General features: G+C 43.6%; 1 protein-coding gene across 7 annotated transcripts in view; it reads left to right on the top strand.

The window, feature by feature from the left end:
- The first annotated feature begins 855 nt into the window (after nucleotides 1–855).
- Nucleotides 856–17,031, top strand: part of NRP1 (neuropilin 1) — a 139,345-nt gene continuing 123,169 nt past the window's right edge. For 6 of the 7 annotated variants that reach the window (XM_060293150.1, XM_030837094.2, XM_030837093.3 and 3 more), the window contains exons 1-2: nucleotides 1,544–2,119; nucleotides 5,487–5,661. In XM_060293150.1, the coding sequence (XP_060149133.1) occupies nucleotides 2,047–2,119; nucleotides 5,487–5,661 (248 nt within the window). In that variant the 5' untranslated portion in view covers nucleotides 1,544–2,046. Of the gene's footprint in view, nucleotides 1,017–1,543; nucleotides 2,120–5,486; nucleotides 5,662–17,031 lie in introns of those variants that run through there. The other variant, XM_030837087.3, reaches the window with a different exon arrangement.

Genomic DNA, 17,031 nt, shown 5'->3' with positions numbered 1-17,031 from the left:
AGGGCGACTCGCGGCGCCCTGGGTGCTGGTCTCCAGCTTGGAGGCGGGGACTTCCCGGGCGCGGGCGGGCGAGCCCGGGGTGCAGCTTTGCACCGCGCGGGGCTCGCCTACACCCCAACCGGCGCGCGCCACCGCGCCCAGCCGCCACCCGCGAGCGCTGAGCCGTCGCCCGGGGCCCGCGCGCCCTGGGCCTCCTCTCTCCCGTCCCGCCCCTAGTTCTTCCGCCAAAACCTTTGACCAGAGTCTTCCTGCCAACATTCCTAAATCTCTTTTGCCAGCTCTTTGCGCCAGGTAGGAATAAGGCTCTGCTTTCGGGTGTGTGCAGAAACGCCGTTCCCAGGAGGCGTCTGACCTTTTCACCTTCCCCACGAACTCCTTCGGAGGGGGTCCGCGGGCATTTACCCCTCTCAAGGGCCTGATCCGCTGCCAAAACCTGTCTGTTCCCTGAAGTGTCCTTGCTGTTCCTATCCGCAGAGGCTTTCTGCAGCAGTTCCCGGAAAGCCCTCGGGGATGGAACTGGGGGGCATCCAGCCCACAGTGAGGACGCGCCGCCGTGGGAGGCGGGGGGGGGGGGGGGGGAGGAGCTGGAGGGCCGGCGTGACCTTGGCCTGTGATCTGAACTGGTACCGTGAGAGCCCTGCCAGGAGCAAACCCCGCCCCCGCCACTGTTCCCCTCCCCCGGACTGCACAGGAACCCGGGGCACTGGACCCCTAATTTCCAAACCCCGAGCACCTGGGCTCCGAGTCAGGATGCTGGGCGGGGTCGGGCGACGACTGCCCCCTAGCTGGAAGGCACACCAGCTCCCACCCTCCAGGGTCCCCTCTGACCCAGAGGAGAGGACACCAGATCTCGGGTAACAATGGAGCCCGCGGCGCGCGGCGGGCACCCGAGCACGCCAGGCGCCCAGCAGCGCGCCCCTTTACCGGGCAGGGAGGCCGGGTGGGGCCGCAGCACAGCCTCGCCCTGACTCGGCTCTACGTGGCAGCGACACTATCGACCCTCGCCCGGCTCCGGGGTGCGTCCCCCACCCCTGCCGCGCTTTCCTCAGCCCCTCCGGGCCTGTCCCGCAGCGTCCAGGGGCACCCTGCTGCTCCTGCCCTAGGTCACTACCCGGCCGCCCCGGGCGCCTCCCGGGCGTCCGGAGTTGGGAGCAGCAAACGCTACCTCCCGAGCGCCCCGCACGCCTCGGCGGCGGATCCCCAAGATCCTGGGCTGGGACCCCCCGGGGTACCGAGCGAGCACGCCGAGGTGGGCCAGCTCGACCCTGGCGCTGCCACCGACCTCGACGCCCAGTCCCCCAGACACACCCGCCAGCCCGCCCTGGGCGCGGACCCCCGGCGCCTCCCTTCCCGGGAAGGTCCCAACAGGGCCTGCGGGAGAGACGGACAGACGCACGGGGAACGCACACGGAGGGAAACTTGTTCCTCCCCGTCTCCTGTCAGGCAATTGCTGGCGAGCCCGTGCGGGGAGAGGGGCGGGAGGAAGCGAGGGAAGGGCTCCAGAAGGGGAGGGGAGGAGGAGGTGGGGGAAGCAGGGGTGCAGTTGGTGAAACAACTCCGTCTCCCGCTCATCTTTTCATTGCTTGCTCCTCTCCTTCGCGCAGACACCTCGGACCTCCCCTGGGCGCCAGCTCCTCGGCTCCAACGCGTCCAGAAACAAGCCGGATTTTTTTTTTTCTTTCTTTCTGGAAATTGGCGTTGGTGTGCGTTTCTCTACGTCTCTCCTCCTCCCACCACCACCCTCCCCCCTTTTTTTTTTCTGAGACATGGCCCGGGCAGTGGCTCCTGGAAGAGGAACAAGTGTGGGAAAAGAGAGAGGAAACCGGAGCTAAATGACAGGATGCAGGCGACTTGAGACACAAAAAGAGGAGGGTTTCTCTCGGATCACGGCATTGCCTCGCCGCTTTCCTTTCTCCAAGACGGACTGAGGATTTTACAGCTCTGGGAGGAGTGGAAGCTCTCCGGATTGTTGAGATCGCCCCGGTGCTCTGTTTTCCCTGCACGTTCGGTTCTCCCGCGTCTGCCCGGGAACCCAGCGAAGGGGGGATGGAGAGGGGGCTACCGCTCCTGTGCGCCGCGCTCGCCCTGGTCCTCTCGGCGGCCGGCGCTTTTCGCAACGGTAAGTGACAGGCGGAGACGCGCGGCCACGGGGGTGAACCCGGCTCCAGGCTGCCCACGTCCGGACCCCGGACCCGCGCCCAGCTGCCGGGATCCACCGCGGAGAGCCGCCTCCTGGGCGAAGGAAACTTTTATCCAGGCGGAGAAATCAAGCAATAAGATCAGTCGGTGTAGGGCAGGGAGATTTCAAGTGCTCCGACTCCCTCCTGAAGTTGGTTGTTTGGCCGTGGAGGTTCTCCTACCTCTGCTACAAGGCAGAACTGCTTACCTTCCCGGAGCAGCACACCAATTATCTTAATAATGTTTCCTCCCAAAGGCAAATTAGATGAGACTCCCTTTCAAAAATCTGATGGCTGTTGAAAGTTAATGAACACTTTACCAGGAGAACTTCCTGGTTCTCGAGCAGCTCCCCCGAACTGTTTCCTCTGGTGGGTGCCTGCAGGAGATAGCGGTTTGCTGGTGCATGTAACTCCCTCCTCCGCTTTTGTAAATGGCCCTGATCTGTCTGGAGTATGAATGAAAGTTACATCGTGTCAATAAAGGAATCTGATATATACAGTGTAAGGCACCAGGATATCTGAAAATCCCCAACCTAGTTGTAGCTTCCACTTAGCTTTTAAAACCACTCACTGTTAAGTAAATGGAAGACCGTGCTGGGTTATAAACAGTATCCTGTAACCTAAATAATGTGTTTTAAAATGGGATCTGGTTGTAGGCACGTTTGACTTACACTGTAAAGTAGGTGGGAGCAAGGGGATGGCATTATCTTTACAGTAAGTCTTCAGCAATTATTATTAACTAATTATCAAATATTTACTTCTGTCTGGCTTAGATTTCAATCAGAGTAATTAGAAGGAAAGACCATCCGCTACTTACGGTGGTATATTGTTTTAATAAGAGACCACAAGTGGAGGAGTTCATACCGAGAGGAATGTAAATCACATCTTTACGATGGAAGTTAATCTTTCTAATATGCTTTCTGGAGGTTTCGTGATTGAAGCAATCGATTTCCCCAACAGCTACCAAGCAGTGTTCTAAAAGATACACTTGGAAGCAAAACACACACACACACAATTGTGAATGTGGAGTTCAATTTATTAATGAATCTCGGATGATGGCATCTTTCTATAGTCTGGCAGGGAACGAAATAACATTCACTCCAATTGAAAGAGCTCAAGTGGTTAGACTTTAGAAATTACAGTAACCCAACCTCTGCCTCACAACTCTGGAGATTAAATTGGTGGTGGTGTTCATAGGATGGATTTGAAATCCAATGCAAATAGCTTTCAGACTTTAGGTTGTGAGCTCCATATGTCTGTGTGTGGGGGTGTATGTGTATGTACATACATGAGAAATATATATACTTCTTAATTTTTTTCACAGACATCTGGGGAAGGCTGAGACCCTGAGCTTCAATCGGTGACTTGACTAGTTAAACCCATGTTGCTGTGCTTGCAGGGACCAGAGCCAGTTAATGCCTTTGTAGCTCAACAGACCTCTTCCAGCCATGTCCACCTCCTCCAAGTACCAGGGTCTGCTAAATTAATTCATTAACCTTATTTAGGACTAATGGTCCAGAATCGTTAGAAACTGCTCTTTCTTAATCAACTGTTAGAGAGATTTAACAGAGCCAGGGAGTCTAGGAGTCCGCATTATCTTATTACACTGTCACTTTCTCAGAAGTCACAGATTAAAGAGCTCTGGTGTGGTACTGAATCCACCTAAATGTCTTCTGAAGTGACTCTGTCGAGTGGCTACAAGCAGTGCTGTTTTATTTCACTCGTCTAACAGATGCCAGACACTGCCATGATGTTTGTACAGAGCTGGAGGAGACTTAATGAGATGGGGTCGCTTTCCAAGTTTTCTGCACATTTAAAATAATGCAAGAGCCTCGGCAGAATCACATAACAGAGTCCAATATGATCATTAGCTGAGATTCTGAACTCCGGTTACAACATCATTTCTTCTTGGCGAACCTTAAGCTTCTAAAAGCCAAGGCAAAGGAAACCCATATAAGGCCACCCCCAGTCTAAGAAACAAAGTCAAAAACATCTAGCAATCGAGAAAAACAATGTAATTTATATTGTCTTCTTTTTAGTTTATGGGAAATGACTTCTGTAATGCATGTCGCTTTATGCATTTTTGATGTGCGCTTCATCTTTCGTTTCCATTTGACCTGGTTTTCCTGTAATAAAATTCTGTAGATTTATAAATTCATGCTGAGAGCAAAGAATGCCATTCGCTTTCCACAGGGAATCTATTAGATGCAATATTAAAATCTATAGATACCATTACTGAAAATTTGTGATTGATAGGCTTATATATTTCACTGCTTTCATACCTGTTCCTCTCACATAGTTTATGCACCAAATTTTTATTGCTCGAGATTAAGCATCAGTAAATGTGGCAGCATTGCAGGCTGAGGCTCTCCAATATGAAATCCATCATTAAAAGTGACAATGAGGGTCCACACTGAACAATAAAGCAGCCCAGAGACTGGTTTCTTTGGCTCTCAGTGAATCACTTTGGCTTTTGGGTTTTTTGAAAGGAGGGCTCAAAACTTGTTAGCTCACCTTTCCTAAACTGTGACAGTGTAGCTCATCATATGTGATACCCAGACCTCCCTGTCGTGGAGCTTTTTTCCAACTTGTAGGTAACTAGAATTAATGCTGTGTAGCTATTTATTTTTCTTTCTGCCCAGTTACTTTGATCTGGTCTCCAAGACTGAGCAACTTGGAGCAGTAGAGCAGAATTATTTCTGCTTCACCACATATACTTTGTTCTCTGATGATCTGGATCTCAAAAGCAGAGATAACTCAAAATCACTTAGGTTTACAGGCAGATAAAACAACAACAACAAAAGGTCTGGCTTTAAGCCAATTGAAATCCTGGATGACAATCCCCACTGATCAATGACACAGACCAGGCTTATCATCAAAAAGCAACACAAAGGGTCAAATAGCATCTTTTAGTCGCCTTCACTTAGAACTTGCTCCTTAATGCAATTACACTTCTGGGGGGATAATTAAGTCTAGCAGAGGCTCCCTGGGGACCATGTTAACATCCATTGAGGGGACTTAATGTTTTTAATGCTAGAAGACCTTTTTCTTGGGAGGGAACTTTGTGTGGAGTGGGGGTGGAGTCCTATCAGATCTCAGTCTGCTCTCCTCCTGAACCGACTTCCTGAGATCAAAGAGTGTCCTTTGGTGGCGTGTTGGTATTGGCGCCACCTGAAGGACCTGCAAGCGCCTCTTGGAGCTCCCCTTAAAAAGTTATGGAATGTTTAATAACTGGTCATTTATATGTAAATTTAGAATACCTAACTGGTTGTCAGGAAAAGGTCTACTAAAATATTATTTTTATTGCAGATAAATGTGGAGATACTATAAAAATTGAAAGCCCCGGGTACCTTACATCTCCTGGTTATCCTCATTCTTATCACCCAAGTGAAAAATGTGAATGGCTGATTCAGGCTCCTGACCCATATCAGAGAATTATGATTAACTTCAACCCTCACTTCGATTTGGAAGACAGAGACTGCAAGTAAGTGAGAATGTTTGAACAGGGCGCCACAGCACCATCTAGTGGGCGCAGGTGTCTATGGGGGGGAAGTCTGTGAACCACCTAGAATGTAAATGGATCCAGGAGGGATTCTGATCTAGGCCAGATCATGTGTCAATGGTATGGAAATTAAATTATGTTAAGTGATTTCTGAGTTCCCTAAACCAGGGAGATTATATTTAAATGTGTAATTTCTCATACTCTTTTTTCCTGTTAACACTTTTGGTTTTGGAACTCTTTTGTTAAGAAATGTGTATATATGTGTCTTTTTTTCCTGGAAAGGTGAAGAATTAGAAACCCAGACTCTCACTTGAGTTCTTACTAAATATCGTAGGTCACTCTCATATAGTGCATTGGCAGACGGTGAGGTCGGGTATTTTTTTTAAACAAATCTGGGGCATGTTTTGTGATCTAAGAACTCTGTTTATCTTACTGAGTTTGACATGACCAAAGCAAATTGTCATTGAAAAAAAAAATGAGGACTATAGGGTAAGTCTAATGAGGGATTTTTATAGTAGATTAATAACTGCAAATCTCTTATGGAACATGCTAAAAGAACTGTTAATTCACGATGAATATAATGTTTGTTCATGTGCTTTAGCATTCCTATCTCCTGCTATGGTTAAGTTACTAAGCATCAATTTATACCAGGTTTCATTATTATGAAAACATTCTCACTAGAGGGACAGTCTAAATTATATTTCCTCACTTCGTATGAAAGAACTGTGTGTAGGTTTTGCTTTCCACAGTTGGAAAGTATGTTTGAACATTGCAAGCGGCAGTCCACTCAGATCCAGATTTGCTTTTCTCACTGGACATCCATGCAGCAGACCACCTGTCTCTGTCTTATCTGTGTCATCCTGTTCTGGCACACTGCATATGATGTATTCTCCAGAGACTTGAACCTGAATAACAACCTTCAGTGATGTTTAGATATATAGTTTTAGCAAAGGAAAGTAATCTATTTAAATCTCACTTCTAAAGTGTTTCTCAAAGACTGATACGTTTTCCCAAGTTTTAAAATGAGTTTCATTATTTAAAATATTTTCTTTGCCAACACATAACCTTTTTAGAGAAGAAAAGAATAGTATGAAAATATTCCCACCTGCAAGAAGTCCTCAAGAACCTGTTGGTTTGGTGGGGTAAACTAGTTTTTCATGGTCAGGGAGATGAGGTCATCTGGTTAATTCAACATCTGGTGCCTGGAGAATTAGCATACATTCATGTCCTGTTGGTCAATTTCCAAATAATCAGTGGAACACTACAGCAGGTAAAATTATGCCAATTTCAATTGAATCTTTGTTCTGTGATTCAGAAGTGCTTCAGGGCATTATATTGACTTTTTAATCTTGTGTGAAAGTTGACATTAATAGAGTGTTCCAGTAACTTCTTGGAAACAGGGAATTCTTTTTTTTTTTTTTGGCCAGTATTCTGTATGGTGGTTTTTACAATGTCAGTCACCTAGACAAATTGGAGACTTGTTTTCCATTTCATTTTATTTTGTTTTGTTATATGTTTTGCATTTTACCAATACTTAAACTGCTATAGGAGATATTTTTAAGAAACTCTGGTAAAACATACTCAAGTAATAACATTATTCCTCAAAATAAGGTGCTGTTAGATTTCAGTAAACTCATGCTTACTAATTCCTGATCTGAGAGTTTTGACCATGTATATATGTAATATAATAGTTAAGGAATTCAGAATAGTTATTGGCAGTGGTGTGCTGGTCAGTGTTAACAACTGGATCTAGGGAGGGGATAGGTCAAGTCCTGATCTGTGATATTTGCCGATTTCTGTAGTGTAAATATTCCTACCATGGCCAGTTTCAAACTACAGTGATGTCACTGTGCACAGACTTGCAAAGAACTGTGTACATCTGGTTCTCGTGAGCTGGTGTGAGTCAGCTCCAGCACCCAACTGCATAGGAGTGTAAGAAGGGGAAGCCAGTTGAATGAGATAATGTGTGTAAAGTGTTTACAAGTGTCTGGCACGCAGCAAGCCTTAAATAATTCTCTGCCATATCATGATGTGAGGTAGAGTATGGTAGGATGGGGGGAGCAAACTTTTTTGTTAGGGATAATTATAACTCAGAGTAAGGGACCATTTAAGTGATATCAGCAAGAAGCTGACAAGGCCAAGAAGATTGTTTCTGTAATTACGATGGTGAGTTTTGTTTTTGTTTTTTAATGCTACAGAATAAGGTGGTTTTTAAATTGTAGCAAGTGAGTATTCGTTCTCTGTGAAGGAGCCATCTCCTGCCCAGTCTTGAAGGCTGATACCTTTAGCTTGATATGGTCAATGGAGATTATGGCCCTGGAAAATACCTTTGTGCCATGTTTCCAAGTGGTGCTCCCTGATTGTTTTATCAATGAAAATTCCAAAAATGATATAGGAAGACTAACTTAAGACATTTGCCATCACTATCTTTCCTGACTGGTCCACATGACTCCTGGTTATTGTTGAAGGTTGCAGCTGAAAATTCTACACATGTGGCACAATTATCTCCTTTTGGTTGTGAGAAGAATCCACAGCTTTAAAATCTACAGGGGGTTAGAATTCCCTAGCAAAATGGAAAGCACCAGAAACTCCTGTAGGAATAAATTCATAGACTTCCAAAGTTTATGTTGGATGTGCAAAAGTATAGATTTTGGGGGTTTGGTGGATTGTGGGGTTTTTTCGTTTATATTAAGCCACTTCCAAAAATGTATTTGAGATGACACATCACGTTCAGAGAACTGGGAAGCTTTTACTTATCATTTCTGTTAAGAACAAGCCGTTTGTCTTATTTGAGGTATTTAATGTCTTTCCTTGTCTCAGCTATATTATATGTCTAATAGCAGTAAAAAGTACTTGCTGTTCCCGTTTTATAGTAAGATAAAATAGGATAGTGGATATGAAAGCCCTTTGAAAAGCTAGAAGCTCCCCTCAGAAGCCGTTATCATCATTCTTAGGATATCTTTAACAACTTGGTGATTGTTAGAACATTTGGACATAGGAAACTAAGCAAACTAAATGTGTTAATCCAATAATGGGGATGATCCGCATACAATAAATCCTGCATTTCTCTTGAAACTGTCGGTATTCGAATAGTGAGCTTTCATAATGGGAACGCTCAAGAAATTGATTCCTTCACAATTTGCTTATTGCAAAACATCCTGGAGACCCAAGTAAACAATTGTTTCTTAGAGTGTAGGAATAAATAAGTAATTAAATAGCCAAGCTCTGGTAGGAAAAATACCTTTATTTCTATTTTATTGTTTTCTTTATCATGAAATTAAAATATGCTCTCATAATTTTAACCATACAGTGAAATGCACACAATCACATATTTTCATGTGAAGAGTACCAGGACTGGCCCAGTACATAGTTAACCTGTGCTAACCTTACAGAAAGGTTTTTACAGTGGATGTCGGGGGTGGGGGGGGGGAGGGGGGGAGGATATTTCCTTAAGGAAAATGAATGTCCAAGTTGTGCCTGGTAGCTTTAAAAATTCAACCATCTATGTGTATGCCACCCCTGAATCAGGTTTCATTACAAATAAGCATCAAAGACATAATATGAGGACTCCCTGAATTCTTTCATTGAACAAGGTGTGGTATCAATCAGTCAATCCATGGAGCCATAGAGCATCTGTCTGCAGGCTAATCTTGGGCTGGGATTTCTAGCTAGCTAGTCTGTGCCTGGTTTTATTGTGATGTTGATACCAGAGGTGGCTATAGAATGTTCTGAATGGAGAAGAAAAGGAGGAATCTGATTTCTCTCTTTTGCACCAGCAAACTCCTCCATGCTTGTGAAGTGTCAAAGCAGAGTTAAAAGCAGGAAAGAAAGAAAAACCCACCTGCAGAGTGTTGGTCAGAAGGCAGTGTTCATGGTGCGTTGAAAATGGTTTTCAGAACTTACACTGAGCTGGTTGGGTTTTACTCCACTGGAGTTTCCTTCGGTGGTAAAGCGGCCATCTTGACTCTCATAAAACTTTATATCTGCATAATAAACAAGAATGTCATTGATACAGTAGTTAGAATTTATGGAGCTTTTCCGGTTTCCCAGCAATGCAAACTATCAGCATGATAATTTATAATGGTTTGTGACAAATACTGCTGAGCAAAGAGGTGTGTGGTTACATTCAGATCAGATGTCATCTGGGGAGCAATAAAAATTTCACAGACATTGGGTTAAAAACATTAGGAAAATGAATGTGAAGCTCCAGAAAGAGAGTCTAAAAACGTGGTGGTGATGGGGGAGAAGGGAGGTCTTCTGAGTGACAACTTCCTGACTTCACTGCCTGATTTGTCAGGGCTGTTTCGTAGGATTTCACCAAGACGCAAGGCTAACATCCCATAAATGCTTTTCTGTCATTACGATTTGTAGCCTTTTCTTTGTGTAACCAATAAATTGGTGTCTTTTTCTTAATTCAGTGCAATCAAAGGAAGATTTCACTCTTGTAACTTCATATGAAGTTTAAACACATAAAACTGTAATTAAGTAGAGACGATACTCAAGTCTAGGGATTTTGTTGGAATAAATCACACATTGTCTTTAATGCTACTTTTAAAATTTCCTAAGCTGTTATAAACTTGGAAACACCATTTATTTTCATAGACTATAAACTCACTGAATGAAAATTAATCTTCCCTTAGCTCCTCAAATCTGATTTTTCCTGAAAATGTAATTATACAATGGTAACTTTGTTGTTATAGGGAATTTGGGGACTAAAAGTTCCATTTTTGGTTTCCCTAAGTTATATTTTTTGTTTTGATCTTTGTTCAGCATGGATTTTTGCATTAATTTTATTTTTTTTAAATTGCGTTAAAGTATTATCTATCCTGATTAGTGAGTTTTTTTGTATCTGAGGCATGGGCGTACCGCTAGTCCTAGACTTGGGTTTTAGAGCATCACTTAGACCAAAGCAAACAAGGACTTTGTTTTATGGAAAACAGTGGGTGTTTTTTGCCAAAGTAATTCTCTTTTTTCTATACTAAATATAAAAGTATATTAAATTATAATCTATATCTAGAAAAATATACAAAGTAAGTGTAACATTTGATACAATGTTACAAAGTGAGCACACCCATATCACCGAACCAGAGCAAACGTTTCCAGCTTCCTAGGAAGAGGCCACCTCCTGTCCACTTTAAGTCTCTGACCTTTGGCCTCAAGGGCAGCTGCCATCCTGACTTCTGTGATTCCATTTTTATAAATTTCAAAAGCAGACAAAACTCATCTATAGTCTTGAAGTCTGGATGTACTATCCTTTGAAGATCACCAAACTCTTTGGAATGGGGATAGAAAAAAATGTTCTAATCCAAAAACAGTCTTACTGAAGCATTTTTTCTAATTGTTTTTCGTTGACTCCTATAGAAATATATTTCTTGCTTATACTACAGTTACGTTAAAATAAACACAAAGTTTTTGGTCCAAGAGCCTGCTTTTTATGCCAGGCAAATTCAGAACGATCTTCCTTTGCTTTATTTTTCCTCATCTTTTCATTGCTGATTTTGATCTCAAGTAACTTCCCAACATGGGCAGCGTGAGAGGCACCACCACCAAGCTAAATTCAATTAAAAAACTATTGAATGGGTAAAAATGAACTCTTCTCAGAACAGCGGATGTCAGTGTGGTTGCTACCACCTGCAGCATCCTTTGTTGCTGCTCAAGCAGATAATCATCTACTTTCTTCCTTTTGATTTCTTTCCGCATTAGCACTGATTTAATTTGAAAAGAACTCCGTGTGTTTAATAAAATTAATTTCCTTTATTATTTCTTCCTATAAGCAATCACATTGGATCATAATGAATTTTGAGTATTACAAGGTTGTTGTGTGTTGGGCATTTCCGTAATTTGAAAGAAGCAACCTTTATGAGAAGATTAGTTGAAATCTTATCCAATTGAATCAACATGTGCATGGCATTTCCAACCAGATTTCATTTTGGGGAGGCGGCCCTTCAAAATTGATCCAAGGGAGACATATGCCTGCAGCCGGCATGGGTATTATCAGCTCCTTTCCTTCCAGCGTAAAACGTGATACTTGTATGCGTGCTGACATCCTTCGGAGAAGCACATACACAAACACACATGTGCGTGTGTGTGCTTGTGAGGGAGACTATAAAATAGACTTAACTAATGGTCGTAGTATTCATCAAGGCTGATCGTTAAGCCTGAAGAAGAACAAGAGACAAGATTAGTGTTCAGATCAGGTTCCAAATGCCTCTTAATTGGGTGTTTGTAATCAATCCTGACTGTAGGAGTCAGTGACCTGGCAGAACATAGCACCTCCGAAGAAGATATTTCCTGCTCTTCTCTGGTTGATTGAACTGTGTCCAGTATCCAGGTCAGTTAGGATGACACAAGGTCGGGACAACCCTCAGATTGGCTGTGAAGCACACCAAACACATTATGATGGCTTATGGCTAAAGTCATTTAGTCTTCACAGATAGCACAGAAGGTGAACTGCTTGCATTCAGAATTCTACTAAATGCTGCAGAAGCACGGAGAGGAAAAAAAAAAATCTTTTGGCTTCTGTCCATTCAATTGCTTGTAACGTAGTTTTTCTCCTCATCAAGCCCAGGTCTGTATTGTACATATCTTATATCTTATTTATTAGGTCAGCGTGTTTTTTCTCCTTTAATTTAAATCATCAATAGAATATTTATTTATTTATTAATTTTTAAACTTTTTTATTTTAATTTTTTAAACTTTTTATTTGATATTGGAGTATAGCCGATTAACAATGTTGTGATAGTTTCAGGCCCACAGCAAAGCGACTCAGCCATACATATACATGTATCCATTCTCCCCCAAACTCCCCTCCCATCCAGGCTGCCACATAACATTGATAGAAAGGAGTCATCGTGGCTGGTTCTTGCTGCTTAGTCCTCTGTGGCTGCCATGTGCTCACTAAACACTCTGTGCTTCATCGGACTTCATTTCACTTAATCTTTTTATCATCCTATTTTGCAGATGATAGCACTGAGGCTTAGAAAAGTGCAATTAACTGACCCCAAATGCTCAGCTGCTGCACCAAATACCTTTCCATCTTTGTGATTGAAGGGGCTTGGGATATACTTTTTGAATGCAAAAATTCGAATGAAATATTACTAGACTACTTTTTATTCAGCAACCATTTTCTTCTATGAAACACACAAAAATTTAAATACAAACCAGCTGATTCTGAGGAAGGACTTAAATTTTAAACTCTTAGTTTGGATTAAGTGAAGCCTTGTGCACAGAAACTTCCAACAAATTGATGATTTTCCACTGAGTCAAAACTTGTCTTAGCAATGAAATTTGTGGTGGATGCGGCAGGGGGTGTATCTGAATTCTGGTTCCTTCGGTTGATGGAGTTTGAAAACACAAAACACACATAAATACAATATTTATCTGAAGGCCTGGTAACCAGGCAGCACAAAGTTTCCATTTATACAGTTAGTTCAAGGGACATATGAGATACCAGCTGTACCAGCTGTATACCAGATCCTCACAAGCCCAGGAGTAAGAAGACTGGGTTCTCTTCCAAACACCCCTCCTTCACTTAATTTCAGGCAAATAGCAGGAAAGTTTTGCTTTCCCACAGCTCCCCTATTTGTAAGATTTCGATACTTGTGTTGGCCACAGTGACTCTGTAAGGGTTAAAGAGAGAATGTTTGCTCAAGGCACTGGGTCCCTATGAGAAACAGAAGAGTGTTTTTTGAGAAGAAACCAATGCTCCAGAGTATTTTGTTTCTATCTGTTCAGACACTTGTACAAGCAGCCGGACAGGTTGGAGGTGATGGCTTGTTGCTTCTGTGATAGATTGGCATGTCACGGAGAGCACAGCCAAGTCCCGTCTGAAAGAGGATGCTGAATGTCTCCCCATTCGAGTTCTTACATTTCTTTAGAACAGCCAGAGGAGGCAAAGGCCAGTCAGTGTAGTCAGGATTTCAAGTCCTCATCTGACTCTGTAACCACCAGATGCTGTGAGCAGGCCTGCTACTGTGTAAGATACCCTTGGTCACTGAAATGGCACGGAAAAAGTTAAGATGTGGTCAAAATCTTAGTCCTGGCTAGATAGCTTTACAAAATTAGAAAGCACTAAATTTCCAAATTTAAAGAAGAAAGAACACACTCTTGACTCAAAGACAATGAAGGACACGGATACCCACAAAGTTGGTGGCCCTGGGTTGACTTGGTCTGATTCAGGATTATGTTGTTTTTTAGGTGTAGTAGCACCTACAAGGGATAGCCCATAACTTGATTTTTCATCGAAGGTTGTTGACATTAAGCTGAGGGAAGGGGCAGGGGGGGTGGGGGGAGTTAGCACTGATTGGAAGCTTCCTTTTTTTTTTTCCAAGGAAAAAAATTTGCATTTTCCTTACCTTTTATTCCAGTGCCAATTTCTTTGTCCCTGGCTGAGGCCCCTACTGAGTAACCGTTAGGCTACACTGGTTCAGTCCTTCAAGGCACATCCTCATTTCCCTCTGTAGCTGTGCTAGCATCGTGCCTGATGTGTGTGTTAGCTCATTAACACGAACTGGGGATTTCTGATTGTCAGGGGATCATGTTAGCAGCTCCCTGTGAAAAAGTGTTCTGGTGAGAATTAGGGACGTGGGTTATAATTGCCCCTCTGCCGTGCATGCCCATCTATGAGACAGGACACAGGTCATATGGGCAGGGTTGCAATCTATGAATGGCTTGGTTATGCCACCATTGATACTGTGGTTTGACAGTGTTAACAGCATGGCTGAGGAAGACTGGACGACATCAAGGTCTGTGTCTACTTAGACACGGCTTCAGTTAATCTTTTTCCTTCTCTTTCTGAAGAAAACAAAATGCTTTCCTTTCTCTCCCAATCTTAATAACACAACGTGGATGAGATAATGTAGGTGGAAATATCTTAGGAATACAAGATAAATATGTTAAATAAAGCCTAGGTATTACTCTAACAGGAACTGCATCCGCAGGTTTTCTTCCTTAAAATAAGTTCAGACAGTAAACAATGAAGTCTGCATCCTTGGGAGGAGACACATAAATATTTCAAGAGCGCGGCACACACCACAATAGAGATGGTATCTCATGCTCAGCGTGTATTCAGCCAGCAAGAATTTCTGAATGTTCTTATAATAAATTGGCCGGTTAAGAGTGTCATAATTGCAGTCTTCTAAAAATCTACGCTACTGTATATAAAATAGATAACTAATAAGGACCTAATGTATAGCACAGGGAACTCTTCTCAATACTCTGTAATGACCTATATTGGAAAAGAATTTTGAAAAGAGTAGGTGTGTGTACATGTATAACTGATTCACTTTGCTGTACAGCAGAAACTGACACAACATTTAAAATCAACTAGACTCCAAAAAAAGTTTTTTAAATAAAAAATAAAAATCTGGATGGGTGGAGTTTCTGGAAAATTCAAGGAAGATGCTATCTCAGTGTCACAAACTCGATAATAGCATTAATGGCCTTTAAAGAGCCATTATTTGCCAAGGTGTGCCTTCGGACTTATAAGTATATTCAGTACAATCCAATGGGAAACCAACCCATCCTTTAAGGCAGGAGCCAGTGTCATGGTGGTTATTACAACAGGGATGTCCGTTCTTCCCAATCAGTGAAACCAAATAGTGCCGTTATAGTTGTGTCCAAGAGAGAGGAAACTACATGGATTTTGTATTATAAATTCATAGTGAAAAGCAGCTGGGAAAATCAATGTTTTAAAACTGATGGTCCCTTCCATCCTCCCCGCTTTCCCTCAGTTCCTAGCAGCCTCAGCCCCTTTCACCTTGCTATCTCCTTCCCCCCATTTCTGGTTAGGACAGATTTCCCAATAGTGGGGCCGGGCGGAGGGAGTGATTCTCGGTGGCCTCGAAGAAAAGCACGTCCGCAGGAAGGCTCTTAGGATAGTGGCTGAGAAGAGATTACTATTTTAGACTCTTCTCGTCACCTCACCCTCAGGAATGGTCGTATGTGATAAAAATGATGTCTGCAGCCTCTCAGAGTTCCCCCAGCACTGTTTTCCTTTGAAATGACCACAGCTGTGTATGGCTGGGGGTCCATCAGAAGGGCTTTTCTTTCTTTCTTGTGGGACCTCATGGGCCTCCCCGGTCCAACAGATTCTGTAGGACTTTCCACTCGTGAGTAAAAGAAACCCTCCTTGGACCTGTTACTCTTCAGACTAATCTCTCACCTCTCTCTCCCTTTCCTATGACTGCCAAGGGCTTTGAACGTGGTGTCTACACCCCAGAACTCCACTTTCTCCCTTAACCCTTCTCAGCCTAAGTCCTCTCCCCTCCAGTTGACTGAATTGTTTGCGCACATGTTATGTTAGATTCCAGTGACTATTCTCATGCCCCAAACCACTGGCCTTTCCTCGGCCTGAATTTCTTTAACCTTGCACAGCACGGTCCAGAACGCTTGAGACTCTGGGGCATCTCTTGATTCCTATTTGTCCCGCACATCAGTTTAAAGCCTCTAACTCATGTAACTACAATATCCATCACATCTATCTTTTCTGTTATGTTTCTCCTGTTAGCGCTCAAATTCCAACACTTGTTAACCAGTCCCTGGTGCTGACACAGCCTCAGAAATGGGGCTTTCCTCCTTCTCCCCCCACCCCGCCACTTAGAAACATGGAGAGTTCCCCGTTCCCCCCTTGCTTTATCTGTGTTTCTCAGCCTTGAATTACGAGTTCAATGCAACTAGAAATGAAATCATGTCGCTCCCACCTGCCTCTCTGGCCTTTCTCCTGTGGTTCTCTTTTATATTCAGCCAAAGTGGCCGCCTTGGAGTTCTTCATCGTCACTCCTGCTTTCCTATCCCATGCCTCTTCACGGGCTGTTTCCTTCCCAGACGGACGAGGGGTCAGTGCCTTACACAGACCTGCGTCTCCCTGTCAACGTGTGGCCCATCATCCGGCCCTACCCACAGCGATGCTTCCTTCTGAAAGCCATTTCTGATTAAACGTGGTCTCTTTCTCTGTCCTCAGACACACCCCCAAGAACTACGTTTATGCATCACTCATGTTCCTTCTAGTATTCTGTGTCTGGTCATAATCATTAATATTCTACTACTGTTCACCCAGCTAGTTTGGAAGATGCTCCAGAGCAGGGGCTGAGAGTGTTTCCCAGCCCTGCAGAGCCTCCCACAGTGCTTTGCCTGTAGCAGCTGCTCAATTAATATTTGCCGAATTGAATTGGCTGACTGACATCCTTCTCAGCGTGTTCATCTAGCGCCAAAGAACCGAGTCAGCTGCCCGGGAAAAGCTCTAACTTAATTAGACTACGAACATGCACACTTACACTTCTCATTTATAAGGTAAACCCTTCATTTTCCTGGGTAGTGGAGTCAAACTTACATGTTTCCTCTAAAAACCTCTAC

The sequence above is a fragment of the Globicephala melas genome, chromosome 2 (genome assembly GCF_963455315.2).
Source record: "Globicephala melas chromosome 2, mGloMel1.2, whole genome shotgun sequence".
Taxonomy (NCBI): domain Eukaryota; kingdom Metazoa; phylum Chordata; class Mammalia; order Artiodactyla; family Delphinidae; genus Globicephala; species Globicephala melas.
Note: the sequence above shows the minus strand (reverse complement) of the source record. Positions and strands in the feature narration are given on the sequence as shown.